The 21,352-nt window shown below is 51.9% G+C and overlaps 5 protein-coding genes and 1 long non-coding RNA gene across 7 annotated transcripts; 2 read left to right on the forward strand and 4 right to left on the reverse strand.

Moving 5' to 3' along the window:
* The first annotated feature begins 1,081 nt into the window (after positions 1-1,081).
* Positions 1,082-3,282, forward strand: LOC117649597. The gene is made up of 3 exons (XM_034392489.1): positions 1,082-1,483; positions 2,316-2,460; positions 3,272-3,282. The coding sequence occupies exons 1-3, from the start codon at positions 1,280-1,282 to the stop codon at positions 3,280-3,282; spliced, it is 360 nt and encodes a 119-aa protein (XP_034248380.1). The 5' UTR covers positions 1,082-1,279.
* Positions 3,231-6,511, reverse strand: LOC117649635. The gene is made up of 4 exons (XM_034392541.1): positions 5,964-6,511; positions 5,438-5,836; positions 4,180-5,349; positions 3,231-3,449 (listed from the first exon to the last, which is right to left on the reverse strand). The coding sequence occupies exons 1-4, from the start codon at positions 6,334-6,336 to the stop codon at positions 3,370-3,372; spliced, it is 2,022 nt and encodes a 673-aa protein (XP_034248432.1). The 5' UTR covers positions 6,337-6,511; the 3' UTR covers positions 3,231-3,369.
* A 960-nt stretch (positions 6,512-7,471) lies between these two features.
* LOC117649281 (DEAD-box helicase Dbp80) lies at positions 7,472-10,388 on the reverse strand. The gene is made up of 9 exons (XM_034391888.1): positions 10,227-10,388; positions 9,824-10,056; positions 9,534-9,626; positions 9,233-9,450; positions 8,980-9,157; positions 8,649-8,886; positions 8,409-8,571; positions 8,137-8,328; positions 7,472-8,050 (listed from the first exon to the last, which is right to left on the reverse strand). The coding sequence occupies exons 1-9, from the start codon at positions 10,278-10,280 to the stop codon at positions 7,983-7,985; spliced, it is 1,437 nt and encodes a 478-aa protein (XP_034247779.1). The 5' UTR covers positions 10,281-10,388; the 3' UTR covers positions 7,472-7,982.
* Positions 10,389-10,436: 48 nt separating this feature from the next.
* On the forward strand, positions 10,437-13,045 carry LOC117649282 (sugar transporter SWEET1-like). Its single transcript, XM_034391889.1, has 7 exons — positions 10,437-10,663; positions 10,984-11,067; positions 11,148-11,225; positions 11,308-11,431; positions 11,517-11,672; positions 11,747-11,866; positions 11,951-13,045. Exons 2-7 carry the CDS (start codon positions 10,991-10,993, stop codon positions 12,047-12,049), a joined length of 654 nt encoding a protein of 217 aa, XP_034247780.1. The 5' UTR covers positions 10,437-10,663; positions 10,984-10,990; the 3' UTR covers positions 12,050-13,045.
* Positions 12,951-17,385, reverse strand: LOC117649279 (GATOR complex protein MIOS-A). Of its 2 annotated transcripts, none has more exons than XM_034391887.1 (16): positions 17,010-17,385; positions 16,669-16,866; positions 16,454-16,591; positions 16,198-16,377; positions 15,918-16,110; positions 15,609-15,838; positions 15,340-15,524; positions 15,114-15,247; positions 14,916-15,026; positions 14,609-14,829; positions 14,402-14,532; positions 14,163-14,301; positions 13,897-14,035; positions 13,589-13,784; positions 13,246-13,472; positions 12,951-13,164 (listed from the first exon to the last, which is right to left on the reverse strand). In XM_034391887.1, the coding sequence occupies exons 1-16, from the start codon at positions 17,125-17,127 to the stop codon at positions 13,074-13,076; spliced, it is 2,631 nt and encodes an 876-aa protein (XP_034247778.1). In that variant the 5' UTR covers positions 17,128-17,385; the 3' UTR covers positions 12,951-13,073. The 2 variants fall into 2 exon arrangements, with proteins under 2 accessions (XP_034247778.1, XP_034247777.1); XM_034391886.1 differs by having other exon boundaries at positions 13,580-13,784.
* Positions 17,386-17,840: 455 nt separating this feature from the next.
* Positions 17,841-19,121, reverse strand: LOC117649264. Its single transcript, XR_004587969.1, has 2 exons — positions 19,013-19,121; positions 17,841-18,210 (listed from the first exon to the last, which is right to left on the reverse strand). It is a non-coding gene; the product is annotated as an uncharacterized LOC117649264 (long non-coding RNA).
* Between the last annotated feature and the right edge of the window lie 2,231 nt (positions 19,122-21,352).

Consider the following 21,352-nt stretch of genomic DNA (forward strand, 5'->3'; position numbering starts at 1 on the left):
CAGGAGGAAGGCCTAGGCCTGGAGGGGAGGGGGCACGCGCCACCACCAGCCACCACGCGCCGGCTGGAGTACCTGGACCGGGTGGCAGGCAGTGGCAGGACGGCGGCACTGTTCGGGGGCATTTCGCGAAGCGAGGTGGAAACGGGGAGAGGGCGGACGGGGAGGATGCTCCGAGAGTGCACATTTTACACTCCAACAAACGCAATCACTTTATTAGTTAGTTTAGCTATTCTTTATTATCGGGCATCCACGCTTTTTCTGCTCGTAGCCGTAATTTCATTCCTTTATTTGTTTCGTTTGTTTGGTGGTTGTTGTTTCTCGCTCCTGTGTGTATTCGAAAACGGCCGGTCGTGCATACAGGTATTGTGCCCGGCTCGTTGAATCTCTCTACGAAAAGGCCGGATGTGTCTCTCGGACAGATGCATCTGGCGCAGCCATGGCGTAGCCCAGCAGCAGATGACCCCGACGCACGAGATGAGCGGCGTGGTGACGTATTCGACACCGTGAATACGTGGCGCGCATCCCGAGCGCCTCCTACAAGTGCCTGCTGCTTGGCCGGCCCAACAGAGCCCCGACGACGTCGTCGTCGCCATGGTTGCGGCGCGCCGTGCCGCCGTGCCGCCGCGGCGCCCGCGAGCCTCCAGGCCTGCGACGGCGGCGAGGGGGACGCGCCGCGTCAAGGTCAGCGAAATGAAAATGAAAACGGAAATGAAGCGGAACGCAGTGACAATAAAAGCGCCGCGCCGCTCCGCTCGGACGGACGGACAGCCTCCGACACTTCCCACGGCAGTGCCGGCGACGCCACGCACTTGGTGTGCAGGGCGGCGACGCGGCGACGCGACGACCAGACACTCGCGACTCGCGGACCCCAATTCTTGTGCCGGCACGTCCGTCAAAACTCGGCGAGTGAGTCACAGTCCCCCGCTCCTCCTCCACGCCTAGTTGAAGCTAGGCCCTGCCGGGCCCTGCCCTGCCGCATGCCGACGCTAGGTGACTGCTGGTTACCCGCACGGCAGGAGACCGAGACTCCCCGCCCCCGCACTGACAACAACAGAATCAGAGTGCCCACCGCGGTCGTTCTCTCTGGTGGCATAATCGACGAGCGGCAATCTGGCTTGACCTAGCCAACGTGGTGCCTGCTGACCCGCCATGCCGGTCGCATGTTTGCGTACTGCCTCACTGCGCTCATCTCTGGGGACCGGAGTTCAAATACCCGCCGAGGCCTTTTCACAGTTCTGCCTCGCTCCGGTGGGTCCGCAGGGCCTCGCCCAGGGCGCCGATGCACTACTACGTGCAGCTGGTGGTGCTGGCGTCCGTGGTGATGGAGCCGCTCATCAGCTCGCTGGTGCTCGTGGACGTGGTGCTCAAGGTGTCCGTCGGCGAGACGTGGATGCGTTGGCTGTGGGGGCCGCCGCCGGGCGATCTGTCGGTGCTGGGCGCCGCCTTCGACCAGGACCGCCAGGACACCGACGAGGACAGCGAGGTATCGGGACCATGTGGATCATCCGGCCCCCGAAAGGAGCCCCCCGCCAGGTGGGCCAGGCCCTACTTTGGCGCGCCGAGCGCAATGCGCAATGCTAGGTCAGGCTCCGGCATCTTGACGCGAGTCTTGACGCCTTCGCCGGGGAGGACCCGGATCACTCTCGATTTCCCCACGTCGTTATTTCGGCACCGCAGTCCGCCGCATCGGGCTGCCAATCACAGTGGCGCGGGCCGGGCCGGCCGCGAGGGCAGCGCTGGCTGAACCATGGCGATGGCGGTCGCGGAGTCGCGGAACGGGACTGCGAATAATCACCGGGCCATTGCGAACGCCCCGCGCCCCGCCACTCCACTCGGCGGCTACGTTTTCGGGCCGCCTGGAGGCACGCGTGCCGCGGCGTGCCTGGGCTGCGTGCGCGGTGCGCGAGTCCGCCTCCCCGCGGCTTCCTGGCCACTCCCGGCTCGCGACTGCTGGCTGCTGCTGGCGACGTCCGCGGCCTGACAGGACGTGATCGGTCGTGACGTCACGGCCGTGACCGTCCGCCAAATCGCCGCGAGGGACGCCGACGGCCGCCTCGCCGCCCGCCGCGAGGCCCGCCGCGTTCATGCCAAATTACAGGCGAGTTCGCCGGGTTCCTAGAAGCCAACTTCCATTCAGCACTTCGACACCCAGTGCTTTTGTTTTCCTTGGAGGGGATTCCCGACCGAGAGGCATTGCGCGTTGCGGTGAACGAGAAGCCACTGCGGCGCCAACTCGTCGCGAAACTTGCGCCGAAAAGTAGACAGTGAGGGACTTTGGCGAAAGCCGCATACATTGACAGCTTTTCCCCGCGCAGTACACGCTGAGCCACTCGGACTCGGAGTTGACCTCGTCGTCGGCGTCCTCGTGGGGGCTGGACAGCGCCGTGGCCGAGGGGATCCTGCAGTCGCGGGGCCTCTACCCCGCCGAGCTGGCCCTGCTCTTCGACGGGCCGGCCGGACGCGGGTCGCTCGCCTCGCAGGACACGGCGACGACCTCGGCGACGACGCAGGGCACGGCGGCGACACGCTCCGCGGCGCCCGGGACCTCCGACGAGGCCTCCGGGGCCTCCGGGGCATCGCGGGGGCGGCCGCCCCGGGGACGCAGACAGAGAGGGCCGCACAGGAGTCGACACTAGCCGTGAAGAACCACGATAATGAGCAATGGATTGTGGGACTGGTTTTGGGGCGGAGGGGCGCTGACGCAATAAACCACCGCGGCCCCTCGCTTGCCCGTGTGCAGAATGGAGATCACTTTCCCGACCGCGGCCAGGTCGCTGTGCTTTCGCGAACATGCTTTCTCTCGCACTCATGGGGACGTTCCGTCCGGGTGCGAGCGAGACAGCGCGACGACGGAACGGAACGGAACGGAACGGAACGGAACGGAACACTGCGGATTCGCTGAGCCAGGCTGAGCAGACCCTGGCGGCCTCTCTTCGCCTGGACCGTCATCCAACCTGCCCGGACTGCCCAGCCTGCCCGGACTAGGAGGGAAGGCGAGAACACGGCCTCGATGTCGTAATGCAGACGCAGGCCCTCATCGTCATCGTCCTTGCCCACGTGTCCACGCCGCCTCGCGAATCTGCTGGGGCGTGGTGGGGTGTGGCGGGGCGTGGCGGCCGCACCACGGTCAAGGGTAACGCCCTGCCCGGCCCTGCCCCCACATGGACCGGGACCAGGACAGCACTTAGCGGCCAAGATGACTGCGGGGAAGATCGATGAACAACACCGAATGTTTTTGTAACTCGTTTATTTCTTTAAAAATATAAAACAGGTTTTAATTGAGCGGGTGGTTTGGTTCGAATCTCTTTCGATTTCAGTCTTGTTCGCAGCGAAGCTGCAGTGTACGCGTTTGGGAGCACGCGCGTGGACCTAGAACGCGTGCTGGTGGCGCTGGTGGAAGTGCACGCGGCCGTGGAGATGCCGGACCGGACGCCGTCGCTCGTACTGCCCTGGAACACAACAACCAAAGTCAGCGCTGGCATTCGGGCAGCTAGCAGTTTCTTCTTTTGAAACACATTTTCGCGCAAGGGACGACGCGGTGCCATGAACTTCCAGACGTCCTCCAAGGTTTCGCCGCGCCGAACGCGAAGCCACGCGCAGCGAGAAGCAAAGCCGCTGGAGTGGTGTTTATTTCAGTTCCAACCGCCAAAGCCGCTGTGTCAGCTTGCATCTCGCGGCCCCGCGCCGCCGTGGTGCCGTGCCACGCCGCGCCTAGAGGGCGCCTTGTCCGCCCCGATCTAGACTGGTTCGCAAAAACACACGTACGGCGGCGCGATGCGCGACCGGAGCCGCGGCGGCAGAGCGGGCAGAGCGTTAACCGATTGGCCGGCGTTTGGCCGCGCACCGCGGAGCCCTGGAGGTCGCTGTCCCGCTGAACTCCCTCGGCACCGTCAAGGCCGTCAAGGCGACCCAGAAGCGTGCTGCTTGCCGCGAGACGCAGCGCACTGGCAATTTTTAAGGCGTGCCAGTGACGGCACTCGGACCCAGCCCCCCGCCCCCAAACCCGAAGCCCTTCCCCGGGGAAAACACCACCGACTGCGACAGGGCCCAATCCTGAAAGCCCCACGGTTCTCGGCAACCCAGGAATGCGACACTCTTGTCACACTCTTTTCATTGCAGTGTCATAAATCCCACCATTGAACGCAAACGCAAAGTCGATCCATCGCCCTTCGAGCTCACCTATGAGATAGGACTGCTGGCCCTGCTGGTCCTGCTGGCCCTGCTGCGCCCACTGCGCCTCGTCCCGCTGCAGGCGAAGCACGTCCTGCTGGTGCTGTCTCTGCTGGCGGCGTGCCTCGGCCTCCTGCTGGTGCTGCAGCAGGTGCAGGTCCAGGAGGCGCAGGTAGGCGGTGGCGCGCTGCTCCTGCTGCAGGGCGTCTTGCTGGCTGCGCCTCAGGTGCAGCACGTGGTACATGAGCGGGAAGCGCTGCGACACGAGGTGGCGGTAGTGCTGGGCCTGCTGCGCCTCGAACTGCTTCTCGTCCTCGGGCGCGCCGTGCAGCTCACCCTGAGGCTCGCGCATTGGAACGTCGGACTCGACCTGCGTCGCCATGCTGCTGTCACTCCAGGCGTCGGCGCCGTCAACCAGCATAGGCCCGGCCGGGCCGGCTGTGGCGACAGGGGCGTTTGCCTCTCCCTGGTGCAGGTCCAACCCTCTGGCCGCCAGTGTGGGCAGCAGCGCGTCCTGCTTGTCGTCCTCGTTGAGCTGGTCCCAAGGCACCACGGTGGTCGCCGCTTCTGGCTGAGGGTCTTCTTGGGGCTGAGGTTGCGCCGAGGGCTTGGCTGAGGCGTTAGCTTGGCCGGTCGGAGGCAGGACGACGGGGTTGTTGGCGGCCTCGGCGACAGGCTGCTTCGCTTCCTGGACGGCTTGCTCCACGTCCCAGGACTGGGGGCTCGACGTTAGCCAGAGCAGGATCTGATGCACGACCTTGTCGTCGACCTGCTGGTTGTCTTTGTCTTGCTGTTCGCTCGTCTGGTTGCCCTGCTCGTCGCCTTGCGGGTCAGCCTGGGGAAGAGCCTCCTGCTGGCCGTCTTGCTGCGCGTCCTGTTCGACGCCCTGCTCCGACGCCTGCCTCATCCACTGGGCCAGCAGGCGGGCGTCCTCGTCGACGGTGTCCTGGTCCTGGTGGGGCTCCTCCTGCAGCTCCTGTTCCGTGGGCTGCGCCTGCGCCATCCACTGCATCAGGAGGCGGGCGTCCTCGTCGACGGTGTCCTGCACCTGCAGATCCCCGTGCTCGTCGCGGGGCGCGTCCTCCGGCTGGTCCTCCACTTGGGTCTGCGCGTCGTCCACCTCCAGGCTGGAAGTCGGCTCGTTCGGAGTCGGGCCTAGTTCGGACACCACCAAATCATCTGCGGACAAAAAATTGCTGCCTCAGTTTTGAACTGGAAGCTAACAGACAAGGTGCCAGTCGTGCGCCACTGTATGCTGTTCACTCACCGTCGCCGTCGGCCATGGCGGCCTCCGCGGCCTGCAGCTTGTCGTAGGCGCCCTGCAGCGCCTCCGTCACTTGGACGCGCTGCTCCATCTCCCTCTGCAAGCCCACCAAGTTGGCCATCCTCATCCAGAGCAGGAGGTGCTTGGTGGCTTGGATTGCGCCCGGGCTCGCTTCGCCGTCCTGGGCCATGGCCTCGGACACCTGCTGCGCGAAGCCATCTTCTCCAGCGGCGGGGCCGACGGAGCCGTCCTCGACGCGGACGTCGTTCTCGGGCAGGACCGGGTCCACCATCCGCAGGCCGACGGGGTCGTCAGCCAGGTGCTCTTCGGGGTCAGGGCCGTAGTGCTGGCCGTCCTTGCTGGAGACAAGGGCGCCGACGACGTCCTGACCAGCGGGATCCTCTGAGCGGAAGAACGAGAAGGGGAAAGAATCAAAATGGGCTCTTCCCAAAGGAGAAATAACGAGCGTGGCGAAAATGGCATCTTTTGCACTGGACCGCCAGCCGCCAGATCGCCCTTTCACACTCACCCTGCACCAGCGCGGCGTGCTGCGGATGGAGACCTGGGCCGTGGGCCGCGTGGGCGTCGTGCAGGGCGGCGCGCTCCGCGTTGGCGCGGATGATGGCGTTGCCGGCGTACAGGATGAGCGCGACGCCCAGCACGGCGGAGACCACGCACACGGCCGCCTTGGCCGCGCCGGAGCACGACTGCTGCATGAGGAGGCGGGGCCTGGACGACTTGGGTGCGGGATGGTCCTGGCCCAGCCAGGGGTAGTCCGGAGTGTAGCCGCGGCTCACGACGAAGGGCGGTGGCAGCGGCAGCTTCCTCTTCATGTCGATCCGCAGCGCGTTCGTTCCGCCCGCCTTGCTCTTGGCTCCGGTGGACGCGCTCGCCTTCACCATCTTAAAGTCTTAGAGCGAGTGGCGGCGTTCGGGGCGACCTCACCGTCTACACGCGGAGCAGGGGGTGCGGCGACGGCCCTCCGGACTATCGCAGTGTATCGCAGCAGGAAGAGGGAAGCTCGGCGTGGTGCACGGCACGGCTGGCGCGGCGGGGTGGCTTCTGCGGGCCGCCGTCGCTTCGCGTCGCGTCACCGCGGCGACGCGTTATCGGCGCGCTCGCTGCAGACTCATTCCGAGAGTCGTTTTCGTCGCGCTGTCTCTGTCGCACTCAGGGGGTGCCAGTGAAGGTGCAAGCAAGGCAGCGCAAACGAAAACGACTGTCGGACTGAGCCTACTGGAAGTGCAAGCGGCAAACGTCAAGCGTCCCATCCCCCGCGGAGGGAAGTCATCGCTCTATCGCGCACCTACACCGCGGGGCTCGGCCGGGCCGGACGGCACCGGACGGCCGGACGACGGGGAGGCTCAGCTCGGCACGCATGCCGCGGTGTTGGGCAAGGGGCGGGGGCGGAGGGATGGGGGCGGGCCAGCACGCCCGCTCTCCGCCACTTGTCACGCGGCACGCGGCACGCACGGCGGGGAGATGCCGCGGCGTGTTTACAAACACGCCGAGGTGCACGGCGGCACGGCGCGGTGTTTTGCTGACGCGGCAGCCGAGCCGCGACCCGCACGCCCGACGGCTGCCCCAAAGATCTGTTCGTGTCATTTCTTGTACAACGGAACTGATGAGATAATTTGCTCTCATTTCCAAATTCTCACGATGTAAATCAGCGGCGTTACAACCGAGGGGGGACTTCCCTGTGTGAGCAAAGCGAAAATGGGAGTGACTCATTATTAATTAAATTGCTGCCAATGTCTACAGTACAGGCCACTCCTCTGAAACTGCTCGAAACACGCCCGAATTGTGTCATTTCTTCAAATTTTGAACACCTTTCACAGTGCAGGTAAAAATCTGAGACCTAAATTTTGACCTTCCAACCCACCATGTGAATAGTGAAATCTGACATATGAAGTCTAAGCGATTTCTGTCCTGAACTTCGGCCAAGACTTGCACACACTCCAGATTATGGTAAAGTGAGCATAGACATGTGTTCTACCCGACAAGTTCCCAGGAGGGAGGAGTTAAAGAAAGGACTCATTTGTTGTTTAGAAATGCTTTATACAAAAAATATATAAACTGCAGGAAACCATTTACATATATAACATGTTTGAATGCAGACTCTGAACAAATGCATCCTTAGGCTCTGATGGGGGATACTGAAATTAGTGACATAGAATTGATCTAGGTGATCACTCTTTTAACAGTGAAAGTCATAATTTGAACTTGCATGCAGTCAAAAAGGCAAAAAAATATCTTAAACCTGCCTCAAAATGACAGTAAAGTCTAGAAAAGATGATAACTTTTTACGATGAAACAAGAAGTATGTGTGGTCACAATTAAGCAAAACAATTACAGAAACAAAAAGCAACAAAGAAGGCATACCACTGGATTTGAAAACTGAGACATAAAAGATAACTGACAGACAAAAATTGAGCTCACAATAATTCCCTCCAGACATGACCAATAATAATTGACATAGAAATAATAGTCCAAATAAATAAAAACACAAAATCAGGAAAATGTAGCGTTACAATGTCTTTCAGTTGCATTAATCAGCAGAAGCCAACTTTTCAATCTCGTCGACATCAGCTGCATCCAGAAGGTGAATTGGTTTCCCTATTAAACACAAAGCAATAACAATATAAATGAACTGATTAAAAAACAGACAAGACCTAGTGACAGAAAATTAACTTCATCCTTACCAAAGTGATCTTCAATTTGCTTAAGAACGGTCATACTTTCAGAGTTATCAATTAAGTTTATGGCTAGACCAGCTTTGCCAAACCGACCAGTGCGCCCAATTCTGTGGAGGTAGGTTTCACAATCGGCTTTTCGATTGAGGTCAATAGGTAGATCAAAGTTGACAACAATAGTAACTTGTTCAACATCAATACCTAATAGCAAATAATACAAATATTAAACCACATTGAATGAAAAACAAATGGTACACTATGGCACACTCTTCTGCTATTACCTCTTGAAAGAACATTTGTAGTGATAAGAACTTTTTCTTTGCCTTCTCTAAATCTATCCAACACGGCTATTCTCTGCTCTACTGTGAGGTCCCCAGAAAGCAGGGCAACTGCATGACCATCTTTTGTCATTTTCTCCACAAGCCATTGAGCAGTTTTCCTGGTCTGAAAATAATGAATAAAATTAATAAAAGGCAGAGGGGGGATGTTAAAAAATTACTTAATGCATGTCCAGAACTTACATGGCAGAAAATCATAGCCTGGCCTATTGTTACTACTCCATAAATGTTTGAAATGGCTAAGTACTTGTCGTCCTGATTTCGGCATTTGACATAGTACTGTTTAATATTATCCAAACTTTCCTCCTCACGCTTTAATCTTATGACTACTGGATTGTTTACAATTGCTTCAGCAAACTCCATCACATCATGCTCATAAGTAGCAGAGAAGAACATCATTTGGCATGATCTGGAGAGCGCTCTGTAAAATAAATTACACAAAACTATAAGAAAAGTTCTTTTCAAAATTTATTTTTATAAATGAAAACAGTAAGTTGCTGAGGCAAAAACTTACTTGTGAATTCGGAAACTCTGATCTTGATGACCTTGAGTTGCTATCATCACATCAGCCTCATCCAGCACAAACACAGAGATCTTGCTCAAGTCAAAAAAGCGGAATTTTATGGCCCAATCAACCACCTTTCCAGGAGTTCCAATAATGATGTGCTCTGTGAGTTTTGTCCCTCTGGGAACTGAGACAGAAAAGGAAGGGTCAACAAACTGTAGAAAAAATGGTATTCATTTCCAATAAAAGTATGAGTACTTACCTTCCTCTCCTCGAACAGCATACCGAATCTTAATTTCAGGACAAAATTGTGCCATCTTGGCAGCAACCTCTCCTGTCTGAATGGCTAGCTCGTAAGTTGGAGACAAACATAATGCCTGAGTATAGTTCTTGCTGGGGTCAACACGACTTAACATTGCAAGAACAAACGCAGCTGTTTTGCCTGTACCTGATTGAGACTGAGCAATCATGTTCTGAGGGCTGATAAAAAAAAGAGAAAAATTTATGACAACAAAGGACGAAAACAATTGTTACATACACATGAAGCAGAAATGATTGCTTACGGATCCGCTAGAAGCAGAGGTAGGGCAGACTCCTGAATTTTAGAAGGGGCATTGAAGCCCATAGTGAAAACTCCCTTCAGCAAGTTCGGTTTCCTGTACACAAGACAATGATAGATATGATACACACACATTTCTTTTTATTCCATTACTTTGAAAACTATGCACAATACACTTAGCACATTTAAATTTCATCACAACAAAATGGCTTGAGTTAGTGTCAAAGAATTTGCGTCACCACATGGACTAAAACTCCTTGCTTCAGTAACTTAACGTGTAGTTGCATCACTTACAGGTGCAAGGCTTCAAAGCTCTTGACGGAGTAGAGGGGCGAAGTCGGGTCCTTTCGTTGAATTTCGATGTCATTTTTGTTTTCAACAAGGCCTTTACGGATAATTTTTTGGAGCAAAGACCGCTCGGCAGGTGTCACGGCTTCATCGTCAGTTTGGGTATCCCCTGTGCCTGCGGGCTGTGGCTTTCGGCTGGCCTCGGAATCGTTCGGTGGAGTTATATCTGTTGTGCTAAGCTGCAACACACAAAAAAACGGAAAAAATATAAAACACAAGCGGACTAGGTACCAGAAAACGGAAAAACAACGCAGGACGTAAGGATGTCGCCTGGTCACATAACCTCAACCACAATTCGTAGGTGTCTATATTCCAACTAAAATAGATCGAATGGTAAGAAGTTACTTACCTTCTTGACCAGCTTTTCCTGCTCTTCCGCACTTTTGGCCCAATTTGAAGCCATTTTCGTCCGAAATGTGCTATGGAAGAATAAATTCGGCACGCCACCGGCTACTTCTCAAGATGAACCGCCTACCGCCTCCTAGATGTGCAGTGCTGGAACTGGAAAGTAAGGAACCGTATCTTTTTCATGTCCTTCCCCTTGAAGGTTAATTTCTCATACTACTGTCGTCTGCACCTGCACGTCGTCTGGTTTCTCGGAGGTTGAAGGTTACTTAAATCGCCCGTCAAGGCTATTTTGGCATTATCTACGTGTGTATCTTTGTGTGCGAAAGAGATAGTGTGTCGGGTTTTAGGTGTAGTTGCGTGGCCATTCTTATTCTTGCACTGTACTGGCGCAACATCAACATCAACCTCAAATATTTTAAGGAACCGTTGGTGATACAGGTAGGCATACAGTTGATGCTTTTATCATTTTGGCTGTAACTTTCTGATGATCTCTATTGTTCATGGGTTCTGTACTTTCTGAGGCCTTGAAAATTTTGAAGTCCCATTTCTCTTGCTTCCTTGAAAATTGTGGGAAATTCGAAACAAAGTTTGGTAGGTGATGTGTTGAGCCTGATAAATTTTGGTGAACAGTGGATAAACACCTTCAGTTGAAGCAGGCTTATTAGAACTGCCGAAAACTCAATAGACTAAACTCTAACTTATTTTGTTCATTGCCATGTATGATGCAAACTTGTTGTACCTGTTTCGTTTGCTTATAGACTCACAATGCCGCTAGAAGATTATAAAGGAATTGTCGGAGCTACCGCAAGCATTGTTACTGTAGGACAATTCTTTTCTGGAGTGTGAGTTTGTTAACAAGGCAGTTTTGAATCTTAAGTGTTACTATAGTAAATTAATATTCTCAAATTTGTTCCTCTTGTAGATTTGTCTGTAAAGATATAATAAAGAAGGGCAACACAAGAAATGTTCAACTTGAGCCATTTGTCGGCGGTATCGGCTTGTAAGTTATCAGTAATCTAGATAAAATTTTGTTCCATTTTGCTTAGTTTTGGTTTAGTTAAGACATGTATCCTTTATTTTAGGTGCATTTTATTCTTTAAATATGCTGATTTGATCAAAGATCCAGGAATGTACCCTGTCAACTTCATGGGTACTGTTCTGAACTTGGCTTATTTGTCCTGCTACTACATCTATTCAGAAGACAAGGTATACATTTTAAAAAAGGAAGTGTTTCAAATTGTCTTTTAACCCCTTTATTTTGTTATTTACTTTGGATTTTTTACCCCTCAAGGCTTCAGTTGTGAAGACAATCGGCAAGGCTATCATTTTCTTTGGATCCATTTTGTTCTATGTGCACATGGAAGATCCAGAAAAGGTGCTGTTTCGTTTCGGCATTATTACCACAGTTTTGATGTTCCTTCTCATTGCCTCACCTCTGTTTCAACTAGTAAGTGACAATTTAAAGCATTGAGGCATCTCTTATCTTTATTGGGAAATATTATGACACTATGCAACTTGCAGGCTGAGGTGATGCGGACTCAAAGCACTGAATGCTTGCCCTTCCCCATGATATTCATGGGTACTATTTCTGCATTCATGTGGTTATTGTATGGCATAATCCTGAGTGATGCTTTCATTCAGGTAAGACAAACATAAAAAAAAAACAAAAAAAAAAACCTCCCTTGAATTATACTGTACTAATTTTTATCTTATTTTTCCTTTCAGATTCAAAATCTTGTAGGCCTCTTGTTATCTGTAACTCAGCTCTCACTATTCATAATCTATCCCAGTAAACCTGTGTCGGACAAGAAGAAAAGCAACTAGTAGTCCTAAGCTGTCAGTTGTGCGTTGGAATTGTCTTGAACAAAATGAAGACCCATCAGCCAAGATTCAAAGACAACAGAAAAAACAAAATTAATTATGATGTTAACTAGAAGCACTATGCAAAGCAACAAATAACTCTACATATGGTGAAGCTCAACTTCTGTCGATTTGCTCAATCCAACAGGTTCTTCAGTATTTCAGGCCCTGGTTTCCTCTTTTTTTTTATCAGGGTAATTTTTAATGTTATTTTTGAAATGGATGCCACTCATGTGCCAGTATTTTTTTTTTTTTTATGATTATAGAGGTGGAGAATGCTTTTGATTGAATCATCTGTGATTAATTGCTTATGAGCGCTTATATGCTTCAGTTTAATGAACAAAATATTTTTTTTAGATAAAATTTTGTACGCAATGCTACAAAAATTAAGAATATTCCCTAACTAAAGATGTTTTTAATTAATTGGTATGACTCCTTTTAGAACTAATGATACTTTCTTAGATATACTTATACCACATATGTTTGTGAGAGAAAACTGTTTTCAGTTTTGTTGCTGAACTCTGAAGAATTTTGTGATTATCTAGTACTTTTTCACCCTAGTTTGTTTGAAACCCTCTGTGTGATAACCATGAATTCCTTTTTGTCCATTCCCAGTAATCAGTGAACTTTGAAAACATTTTTTTTATGTATGTGTAAGTTCTGTTGTTTCAAGGCTTATTTTGCAAATTAATGAACTATTTTTGAGACCTTTGTATTTTTTTTAGACATAACGGTTGTTGTTGGTAGGTACTTAGTAATTTTACACAAGCAAGACGAGGCTTAGGGAAGTCTTGAGTGCATCTTGAAGGACTGTTGCCTTTCATCATTGTGCAACTTTGAGAGGGTTAATAAACATGACAAATGATATGTAGACTAAGCAAGTAGTAGTTTACTTCCTTCACTCAATTGGTTTGATATTATAAAAAAAATAACAACAATAAATTCTGCCTACCGTACAAACAATAGCATGAAAGCTCACTTTTTAATCCTACAATGCAGGTACAGATATCACTTTGGCTGCAAAGTCAAGGGACATACACCGACAATTACATGCTGTCACCGGACACTCCAAATGGTCACTGGAAAAAACAAAGCAAAAAGGAACCCATTATTGAAGGAACAGCCTCACATGAAATAAGGAAAAAGTTTGCACTCATTACCTGAACCAATGCATTATATGAGAGGCATGACCTCCATGACGACAAGACTGACACCAGGTGAACCAACTTGCAAATTCTGCTAATTTATCTGAATTGGACCCGGGGTCAATAGTTCGGTTCATAGTACTTCCTGCCTTCACGCTGTAAGCCCCTGATGCTGAGCCCATATTCAAAAGGCAAATGGAACAGCGAGGAAGTGGTTTGCGGCAGTTTGGACATGAGGTTATCTGTGGGTCAAAGTGTGATGGAGGTATTGTTGAGTATGAAAACTCCTCAAAATGAGAATTTATGAGCGCTATGAAGTGAGAAATGGAGATGAAATGAAGCAGCCCACCTTACACACCTTCGACTTGTTTGGCACTCTGGCAAAGAGTCCCCTCCCACGACCTTGCATGAAGGCAGAAACACTTTTAGAACAAAAGTTGCAGGAAACAAATACCTGCTGTGGAGGCTTTTCTGATTCATTTCTGCCACTTAATGCTATATCAAAGTGAGCCCGTTGAGTCCACAGTTTCCAGCTGTCCAGCAAATTACGATAACTGGAAAGAAATTGCAAATGCATGTTAACCAATTTGAGCCCAGGGCAAAGATGTAACAATTCTTCAAATTAAAATGTGGAACTGAAAACAATGCTATAATTTAGATGCTTACTTGGAAATCCATTCCTGTACAATGTCTTCTTTTAGTAGAGAAGGAGGGAAGGCCCTAGCTGCAATAAAACTGACGCTCTGAATGTCCCCTGTTCTGTCCAAATATTGTTGGAGTAAGGCAATACTTTCCATTGTGGCACCTGAGAACAAAAAGACAGGAATCCAAATCATCCAGTAAACAGTGCACGTACCAGACTGTATTAACATATTTCCATTTCTTTGAAAAATTCAGTAAATAACAAGTTTAAAATTGTTTGGATAACAAACCTGTTAGAAGGATTCCACCCAGATCACCTTCTTCTGTCAATTTGGCAGTCAAATTCCGTAAGTATTCAGACAAGTTCAGGTCTGATAGAAAGCAACAAGCAAATGCAACCCTATCTTCTACAGCTACATCTTTCTCTTCCTGTGAAATGCCAAAAAATTACTTTCTTCAAAGTGCTGAGGTAGAACCAAATCCAGATTTGTTCAGAAATTCGAATAAAAATAGTTCAAGAGTTGCTTACCAAAACCTCCTCGTAAGTATCACTTTCAGAGGTGAGGAATGAAAACATGACACGAAGATAAGGATCTGTCAAGTATTGTTTTGCAGAAATACACTGCTGTCTCCACATGCTTGTTTTGTCATCGGAAAAGCCTGCAAGAAATAATTATTAATTATTCATGTGACTCTTGGATTAGGCTGTTATATTGTGCCTTAGAAGAGGTTTTACCAGACAATGCGACAGCTACAATATTAAGATTAGCTGGAGATGACGTGTGAGGGTTGTTGGCACCTCTTCTAATAATTTCTACAGCTTGACGTAATTTCAGATTAAACACAGCTATGGCAGCTGCTCTTGAATAATGGCCACTAGATTCTAGCTGTTCCAAAAAACCGTCTCGATCCAAATGCCACCCACAAAGCTGTAGTGCCTGTTCCCTCTCATCACTCCTGCAATAAAATAGATAAAGAATTATGATGGGGTCAGGAAAGCAATTTGCAAGAACTAAAATAAGGAAATAAATATTTTGACTAACCTATACACTCTTGCAGCTATCTGACAAGTACTCATATCAGACCATGGACCATGCATTGTGGAAGTTTCTGTACCAGACATTTGATTTCCATCAGATCTTTTAATGACAGATCTGGAAAGAAAATGATTGAAAGACTGTCACTTGAAAGAAATTATATAATTATGAACTAAGAAACATAACTATGAATTGAAATCATACCTTACACCAGGATGCCTGGTATTGTTACTGGGAACCAGACCTTCATCAGAAAGATTCGAACTGAGATACAGCCACCTCCAAAGGCGCTTCAAATCTTTGCTTTCAGCTAATTCTCCATTTTCACTTAAGTTAGACTGAAACATGAGACAACAGTGATTTCAAGAGGTACAAAGATAATGTATCTTTCAGAAAATAGATTGATTCATAGCGGTTTTATGATCATTACCCTCAAACCATAGCCAGACAATGCTCTTTTCTTGATTAGGATAGCTTCACTGTCTATATCACTGTATATAGGATCCTTATCACAAACAGTTTTCAAGGTTCTCCAGCCATGAGTCCAAACAATATGGGAACTAGGTGACCAGTTCAGAGTGATTCTTTCAAAAACTGTATAATCTGTCAAATTACCTGAAAAAAAGCATCAAAGAACACATCAATATCAAAATTTTCTTCAATTGTTAGGGAGATATTTTGCTAGGAAAATATTTTTACCTGATAAACTAATATTCAGAAGGCGATTTTCGTGAGAGGGATGCCAAGAAAATGATGTGATGGCCCCAGATGTTGAAGTTTGTGCTCCTCCTGCTACCCCCGTCACTCCCGGTAGGACAGCACGTTCCAAGAAAGATGGCTCTACTTCATCATTTCCTACCATTGTTGGTTGAATGTCATACAATCCAATGCATGTACTGTCACGCTGAAGTGTCCCTAATAGATTGTTCCTGAAAAAATTGGAGAAGATAAGCACTGTTTCAATGCACAATGCTCTAATAAGAGGTTGGGAGGAACACAACAGCTTACCTTGTGGGGCACCATGATACCTTAGAGACAGGTTTATTTTGTGATAAAAATAAAACTGGCTTTTCAAAATTTCTTGTGTCCCATACATAAATTTGATTGTCAACAAAAGAAGCAAGACGGTGATCAGCCTGTGGATCTACAGCTAACCCGTACACTGCCTTGGTAGGAGTAGAACTTACAGCCCTTCCTGTGTCTGGGAAATGAAAATAAAAATAAATACAATTGCACACCCACTTATTTTACAAAAATGTAAAAAAATATAAAAGGTGGGTATAATTACCTCTAAAATCAAACAACTTCAAGTGTTTGCCATTCAGCCCAACCATTAAACATTTAGGCTGACCTCTAAGCCAGGCAAGTGAGTGAGCAGTTTCTGACAAACCAAGTTCCACACTAGGGCGCAAAGGTTCCATAGAAGATGATGATGAAGATGATGAAGCATGATGGTGAGTCGAATGACCTGAGAAGATCAAATATGGTTTTTAAAACTCACAATGTGGATCACATTCAAATGCAAAAATCAATTTGACACAAACCATTGGAGAGAGGACAGCGTTGTAAGTTCCACAGAAGAACAGAATGGTCTGTACGGTGCTTTTCAAGGCCTGCTGCTATCAAATTGGGATCTGTTGGATTCCATGCCACAGTGTTGCACTGACGAGCATGTCTTGGCACTGCAATTGACAGAATACATTTTAAAAATCATGATGCACTATGGAAAGACAATATTAGTGGATATCTAAAGGCATACCAAGCTCTTTCCCAGCTAATCCCAGGCAATCAAAAACTGTCTGTCCAAAGGTGTTCAGAACAACTTTTCCATTTATTTGACCAATTGCAAGCAAAACATCGCTTTCATTGTGTGGGTAAATGTCCACACACTTCACATAAGGGAGGTTTGAGTTTGAGGCTAAAAGATGAGCTGAAGTGGTGTCAGAGATTTTGATGCCTGCAGGAAAAAATGAAACGAATTATACATAATACAAAAATCATATAAAAGGACAAGAGGGCAAAGTCCCCTGATTGAAGGAATCAATTGTGGCATTGAAACGGTAACTTTGACTGAATGAGTCAGGCAATTAATTGACTTACTTGAAGCTGGCGCATCTTTAGTCAGTTTAACCTCGTAAAGATTTATGTCAGTCCCCCAAGTTATGAACTTATCTGGGTGAACTGGAGACCACTGAACCTCTAACCTTACTCCACTCATTTTCAAAACATTGACAGTCACTAATTTCGGCCTGAGCAAAACAATGCTAAGTACAGAAGGCTACACATTTCCAAAGGTTGTCATATTAAGCGCATGACATGATTTGAATGAAACAATGACACTAAACGATGACAGCGAAAGATAAGAACAGAGGATCCCCTGAGATGTAGTCAAACACAAATGTTTGCTGTCGCTGTTTTATTGCTTTCGCACTTTTGTGGTTAGGTTCGTCCGCTGGGCACGGCCATCTGGATCCTGCCGAAGTGTCAAAAAGACAAGACGCGGGACCATTTTAAACCTGCTCTGTGCCGGTCAACATGTCTGCTGCTTGCATGATCGTATTGCAATAAATATAAGGCTTTGACTATTATTATTGATATGATGTGATGTGAACAGTGTGGGAGCACCCTAAGAAAGTGGCGCCGGCACAGTTCTGTGAGCATGGTCCCATAGTGGTCGTAAAGTCTCTAGCTGGCACGGGGCTAGGAGGCGCCTTTGTGGTCAGCTATCCCGAGGCCATTTTCACGGAGGTCAGTACAATCGTTTTTCATGAGGCTTCAGTTCAGAGCTGATGCTTGATGTTTTAGACGTGTTGAGTATGTGAGTGCAGCGCGCGCGCTTTGCTACGAGTTGGGTTGGACTCAAGCCATATGTGATAAAGACCCGTGTCCCGTCTTTTCCCACCTATCTGAACTGTAAATCAAAGGCAGAAATCTCTCAACTGTAAGCGCCTGTGGTTGACAGGCCACCATCGTTTATTTTTTCAAAACAACAATTACAAAGAAATATTCTGTTCCCGTTCGTCCCCCTCCCCACGCGGCTTGGAGAACGCCACACTCTGCGACACGTTATCAAGACCTCCGGGCCTGGCCGGCCGAGCCGCAGGAGGGGTGCTATCACTGCCACTGCCTGCCAGGACTTCGTGCTTCGCCACGACGCCGTCACGGAGCGTCACGGAGCGGAGCGTCACGGAGCGTCACGCGTCGTCACACGTCGTCACACGTCGTCATACGTCAGACGTAGCTGGTCTTCCCCGTATCCCTGAGGCACGGACTTGTCTTCAGGCGTGTGGAATGTTGAACACTACAACAGGAGGTGGTTTAAATGCAGGTGTTGCAAAGACTTATCAGAAACATTAAACGGTGCAGTCAATGGCGATGGCGGTCGTAAAAAAAATAATTTGAAATAAAAACGGTAAAACCTAATTGTTTCTTTTTTCGTAAACTCGCTTGGCAGCAACCGCAAAGGCGTGTCCACGAGACTTGGTTCCGGACGTGCAGACCCGCTGGCGCGCTGGTGGCGCTGGCCTCTCTAGAGTGACGGGGATGGCGATGGTGACGGCGAGACGGTCTTCACCGTGGTCTCCGCTGAGCCGAGCCTCCCTCATACATCGAGCCGAGCGAACAAATTGATCGAACGGGAAAACCTGCCCGCCAGGCTCGAGGCATTAGGCGGCTCGTTGGCTGCTGAGGGCCTCGCTGAGGGCCTCGCTGAGGGCCTCGCTGAGGGCGCGGCGGCATTGGGCGTCAGCTTGGGCAAAGACAAACCGCGGCGCCGCGGCCATGGCGTTCTTGCTTCCCTCGAAGAGTGTTCGGGTTTCCCACCCGCAGCGAATCGCAGCGAATCGCCTCGGTGCAGCGTGCGGCCAGACTCCGTGCTTCCGCTACACTGCGCCGCGCGCACCCGGCCGCGCCGAGACGCGTGGCGTGCCGGCCGTGCCGCGCGGCCAAACAAACGCCCGTCGAGCCATTCCAGAGAGTCGTTTCGCTGCTCTGTTTCTCTCGCCGCCCCCGCGGACAATACATGAGTGCAACGGAGACGGAGCGACGAAACGACAGCTCTCCGGAAGCGGCGTCGGCGCGGCACGTCCCTGGCGAGAAGTTACCTCCAACCCCGTGTCCTTCCCGGCGGCGTCCTGGGTGTCCTGGGTGTCGCCGGCGGTGCGCCTCGTCAGCGACTGCAGCGTGGAGTGCACGCCGGCCCCGTCGCCATGCACGCCGTCACGCTCTCGGCGGCAGCACTGGGGGTGGGGGTGGGTGGGGGCCAGTGCACGCACGCGGCCAGTTTATGCGAAGGGCGTGAGGTGAGACTGCCGATGGCGCCGATGGTCGGCGGCCTATCTCAGCGCGCCCCGTTCACCTGTTCACCGGCGCCCCCCACCTGAGGGGCACGCCGACGGCCTGACGGCACGGCCTGACGGCGCACGTCGAGGTGGTCGAGGGCCGCGCGCGGAGTCGCGGAGTCGCGGGCGCAACTGTGCACACGGTGGCACACGTCGGCGCACGGCCACAGCGCGCATGCCCCGGCCGGCCGGCGGACGAAGGGAACGGCGGGAAGGGGGCAGGGGAGGGGGGAGGGGGGCGCACCTGTGTAAAGCAAGAAGTAGTGGCACTGGTGACAAGCAGCGGAAAAATGGAGCAGAAAAAACTAAAAGAGCGCGCGCGCTGTGGCGGCCGAAGGAAATGGGAGGACGAGTGTCGAGGGCCTGCACTGGCACACCGCTAGCGCCTCCACGTGCTGGAAGGGCTGGAATTGCTGCAGGCAATGTCCGGCGTGCCCCCCCCCCTCACTGTGCGAAAAAACCACAGTGAATCCCGTTAATTTTTTTGCCGGGATTCACTGTAGTTCAGAACACAGGATTTACCGTGCCTGGCTACAGTATCTACTGTACCTGGTACAGGATATTCCGTACTCCACTCCTGTGGTACAGTAAATCCCGTACAAAGTACAGTAGATCCTGTTAAAAAAGTACAGTAAATCCTGTACTCTGAACTACAGTGACAGCTGTACTAATCACTACAGGATTTACCGTGATTTTTTCCCACAGTGCTCCCCTCCGGCGCGACGGGCCGGTAAAGACCGGCAGTCCGGGCTGATGCTGATAGCGCCCCTCCCCCTCCCCGCCGCCGCGCGTTCTTGCCCCGGAGGCCCTGGAGGATAGGGCCCGCGGCACAGACACTGCCACAGGCCGCGGGTCGCGGGTACGGCAGTCGCTAATCCGCGAGGCGGGAAGATCCATGGCGGCCCGCGGGGAACCTGGGACTGCGGGGACCTGGGAGGGTCCTGACTGGAATGCCTGATAGGGTCGACACGGCGACGGCCCGCCCCGCCCCGCTTCGCTCTCTGTACCACAGTCTGGCCGTTCGGATGATTGGAGCCCCTGCTGCCTGATTCCGAGCGGCCCTTACCGGCCTGTCTGCCGTGCCGCGTGTTGCCGGCCATGCACATGATGGTCGCCGCGGCGACGGCCCGGCGCGAGGCTCGGCGGGCCCCGCTCGTCACGCTGTGGACGTTTGCAGCCCGGGCCCCACGTGGGGCAGGGGTTGGGGTTGGCCCGAGGGCCGTAGCGCCGCGGCCTCTCCGTGATGTCCATGCCGTGCCACGCAGTGGGTCCCCGTCGAGGTCCCCGTCGATGCGCGCGTCCATCCTCGCCCCGCCCTATCACGCGGCGACCGTCCTTCAAACGCAACCCTGTCCGGCGACACTGCTGCCGCCGCGCCCGCCTCGCTCGCCTCGCTATGACGGCTATAAATGGGAGCCGTGGGTCACGAATACGCCCTCGACGGGCACGTGCACGTCCACGGCCTCGCCGCGCCTCGCCCGCCTCGCGCAACGGACCGCGCCGTTTCGACGGCAACCTATTTCGAACACACGGAACAACAGACATTCTGGAGAAACGGGGTTCATGGTTTGGCGGTCCGAGCGCCGTCTCCACCTGCGTTGGTTTGTGGGGAAAGGGGGGTGGGGAGTTGACTTTATCTCCCCACGGCAGTGCCAATAATCTGGCGGACGCGCGGCGCAGCGGCTTCTGCCTCGGGGGATGCAGGCATGATGCAGGGTGCAGCCTCCCCGCCGATGCCGCCTTGCGCGCCTTGCCGCAGACGGCTGCCACTTTATTGGGGCTGCCGGGATAGGGATAAGCCCGGCGAGGACTTTCCATCCGCCGCTTGCGACCCAGTAAGCGGCGCGCCGAGGAGGGGAAGAAGAAGCAGGAGGAGGAGGGGAAGGAGGGCAGCAGAGGCAAAGACAACAGTGTTGGAGTCGCGGGGCGGCGCTGTCCCGGGCCGGTCGGCACAAAGGTACTGCTAGGCCCACCAGGCCCGCCAGGCGCGCGCGCCGTGTGGACACAAGTGGCGGGTCCCTTCGCGCCCGCTCCCACCGCGGCCGTCTTGATCGCCGAGCCTTCCTCGAAATCCACAACTTCAGATCGAAGCGGGGAAGCGGA

Source organism: Thrips palmi, unplaced genomic scaffold, assembly GCF_012932325.1.
Source record: "Thrips palmi isolate BJ-2018 unplaced genomic scaffold, TpBJ-2018v1 HiC_scaffold_4, whole genome shotgun sequence".
Lineage (NCBI taxonomy): Eukaryota > Metazoa > Arthropoda > Insecta > Thysanoptera > Thripidae > Thrips > Thrips palmi.